Source organism: Lolium rigidum, chromosome 3 (genome assembly GCF_022539505.1).
Source record: "Lolium rigidum isolate FL_2022 chromosome 3, APGP_CSIRO_Lrig_0.1, whole genome shotgun sequence".
NCBI classification, from domain to species: domain Eukaryota; kingdom Viridiplantae; phylum Streptophyta; class Magnoliopsida; order Poales; family Poaceae; genus Lolium; species Lolium rigidum.
The window spans coordinates 412,085,855-412,088,533 of record NC_061510.1 but is presented as its reverse complement, the minus strand read 5'-3'; the positions used below and the strand labels follow the sequence as shown (position 1 = coordinate 412,088,533).

At 45.7% G+C, this 2,679-nt stretch overlaps 1 protein-coding gene across 1 annotated transcript; it reads right to left on the bottom strand.

Moving 5' to 3' along the window:
• Positions 1-316: 316 nt before the first annotated feature.
• LOC124697872 lies at positions 317-1,971 on the bottom strand. Its single transcript, XM_047230404.1, has 3 exons — positions 1,526-1,971; positions 1,307-1,390; positions 317-603 (listed from the first exon to the last, which is right to left on the bottom strand). Exons 1-3 carry the CDS (start codon positions 1,969-1,971, stop codon positions 435-437), a joined length of 699 nt encoding a protein of 232 aa, XP_047086360.1. The 3' UTR covers positions 317-434.
• Between the last annotated feature and the right edge of the window lie 708 nt (positions 1,972-2,679).

The following is a 2,679-nucleotide window of genomic DNA, read 5'->3' as shown; positions in this document are numbered from 1 at the left end:
TATCGATCAGCTGAAACACCACTTTTCTTCAGTTGCTAGAGTTCCAAACCCCACTTTCATCAAAATTTTGCACATGAGCAGTTATAGTGGCATCATATCTGGATAGATCTCTATATAACTTTTCCACAACCATAAGGTACTGGAACTGCATGCTGGCCAATGGCATCATATCTGAAAAAGTAACAATCTATTTTAGTCAAATGGCACCTCCGAAATAAAATTATTTAAAAAATATGAACAAATTATTCAAATAGGCCAATATGAACCGAATAGCCACAACGACTCAATTCAGGAAACACAAATAAAGCTACACAGCAAGAAAGAACCCAAGAGACAATGAGAAGAGAGGCAATGTATTTGCATGAACATCATACTTTTCCATTTTACTCATCTACAAAAATAATTTCAGAACTATACAGGGAGGCAATTTAACCTCAAAGAAGCCATGAAGTTGTAGCTGTTGACCTGTTGTACCAACAACATTGGTAGAAGTAATGCCAGTCTGCCAACTGTGGATTCATGGAGAGGAGCGACCGTGCATGGCGAGACATGCGCCATCGCTCCAGCGCAGCTTCACTTGATCTCGATGCTAGCGACGTGTGTCTTGATATGAATTATCCACAAGATATAAATTTAAGAACAGAAAAGATTATAAATAACACTAAACAAGGTAATTGACACCATGCTTTCCAATGGAAGATCCAAAAAAAGACTTGAAAAGCAATACTTTGGATAAAAATTATGGAAGATCGGCACAACACATGATAACAATGAAGTTAATGCAGTGCTTGCTCATGTTAGCTAATTCATTAGTGGTTGTAGCTTCAGCAAGGAAAAACAAGTTAGCATGAACCCCTGAGCTAATTTAGAGCAAGTATCATGTTCTAATTAGAAAACAAGATAAAGCTAGAGACCCTAGTAATCAGATAAGAATCATGGGCATAGAGAGGGAACAATTTGGTTAACATATATATATGCGGGAGCTAGGAAACGGCATGTGTTAATATCAGCATCCATGGCTTTATGTAAGTAGATATAAGGCTCAAACCATGGATCATGCCATGCAATAGCAAACCTCAAGCCATCATATTTGATAAATAATGTTTTTCAGTGCATGATTGATACAGAAACACACCACTGCAGTTTTTTATCAACCGTGAACACTGTCTGCTATCATTTAAACCTATGTTTTGATTTAACAAGTCGACATGCATCCCATTTATGAATCAAACAAACAGAAGAGCATAACCTTCAAGAGGATGGGCTCAAAACTGCCTAAATAATTTCAGAACCTCACCCAATGTACCTCATCAGGCTTGGTTGAATTTCTCCTTCTTCTATTTGATCAAGATTTTTCCCTCCCGGTAGCATCCAGCCTCCGGGCATGAATCTTGTGCCTCATCTTGAAATCAAAGCAAGGAAATCAGAAGTTGCCGATGTGAATACTAATGGGAAAAGAAAAGAATCAGTCACAAGTGCAGTTGGTGAGGAGCAGTATCCCACCTGGTGAGGAGCAGCATCTCACCTGGACCAGACGGAGACGAGCATGTACGGGGACGGCAGCGCGCAGAGGTTGAAGACGAGATGGGTCCACAGCCGCCGCATCCCTTCTTCCTCCTCCATCCTCTGTCCTCCGTCAGCCACCACCGCACAAGCTTTCCCTCCTCGTAGCATCCAGCCGCCGCCTGCCGTCGCTGTGCCAGAAGACGACGTCGAGGCCGGTGGAAGAGGAGAGGATGAGGCGTCGCCGCCGCCCTCCTCCGTGCTCCTGCTGCACCTCCTCCAGCCCACGACCGCGGCCGTCCTCATCCGGCTCCATCCCGATGTCGGTCCATCGAGCGAGAGGAGCTGCAGATTGGAGAGGAGGGCGGCGCCTCTGGTCGCGCAGCCACCGCCGCCTCCGGTCGTCGCGGGTCCGTCCCGCGTCGGCCCGTCTGTGGCCGCGCCCGGCCCTCCGGTTGCCGCCGCCATCCGCCCTCCTCCTTGAACTCGCCAGCCGCCCCGCGCCTCTGGCCGCGACCGTCGCCTCCTCTTCTTCTCCTGGGGCGGCGAGAGAGGATTTTTCACCACGGGTTCGATCTAGGGTTTTCACCCCACCAGTATGCACACAGAAAAATGAGGGGTGAAAGAGACCTGGGCGAGCGACGCGAAGGAGCAGCTCTCTTCTCTCAGCCCCACGGCCCCACTCATAAAAGGGCCCAATTGTCATGGACTTCTCAGCACCGAGCCAAAGTGAACGAGAGGAGGGTAAAATGGACGGCTGAAAATCACTGCGGGAGTGGAAGGATGTACTGTTGCACGGATCGGACGACCAACGAGAGTTTGCCCCTTTGGATGGCCTGGTTGGCCGGGTAGTCTAGGAACATTTATAGAAGTAATTAAATGTGCCATGCATTAACCCTAAACCATATATATGTAACTAACCCTAGCTAGCTAATCAACCCTACTTAATTAAAACACATAACCCTAAACTATACTAGCTAGCTATAACCCGATCTAATAAAAACATGCTCTATATGTAGCAGCTAGCTAGCAAACCGTAGATTAACACCAATTAAAATATACATGGCCTATATCGATCATGTTGTATAACATATCCCCGAGATTCATTAATTAATTATATAATTATCGTGATAAATTAATTAACTTGAATTTTGACAAGTTCTCTCGAATGAAAAC

Excerpts from the sequence above, each read along its gene's own strand:
- LOC124697872 (XM_047230404.1), bottom strand. The coding sequence starts at position 1,971 with ATGGCGGCGGCAACCGGAGGGCCGGGCGCGGCCACAGACGGGCCGACG. Across the intron at positions 1,391-1,525 it reads CTCGTCTCCGTCTGGTCCAG|ATTCATGCCCGGAGGCTGGA; the intron begins GTGAGATGCTGC and ends ATGAGGCACAAG. Across the intron at positions 604-1,306 it reads ATTCAACCAAGCCTGATGAG|ACACACGTCGCTAGCATCGA; the intron begins GTACATTGGGTG and ends ATTCATATCAAG.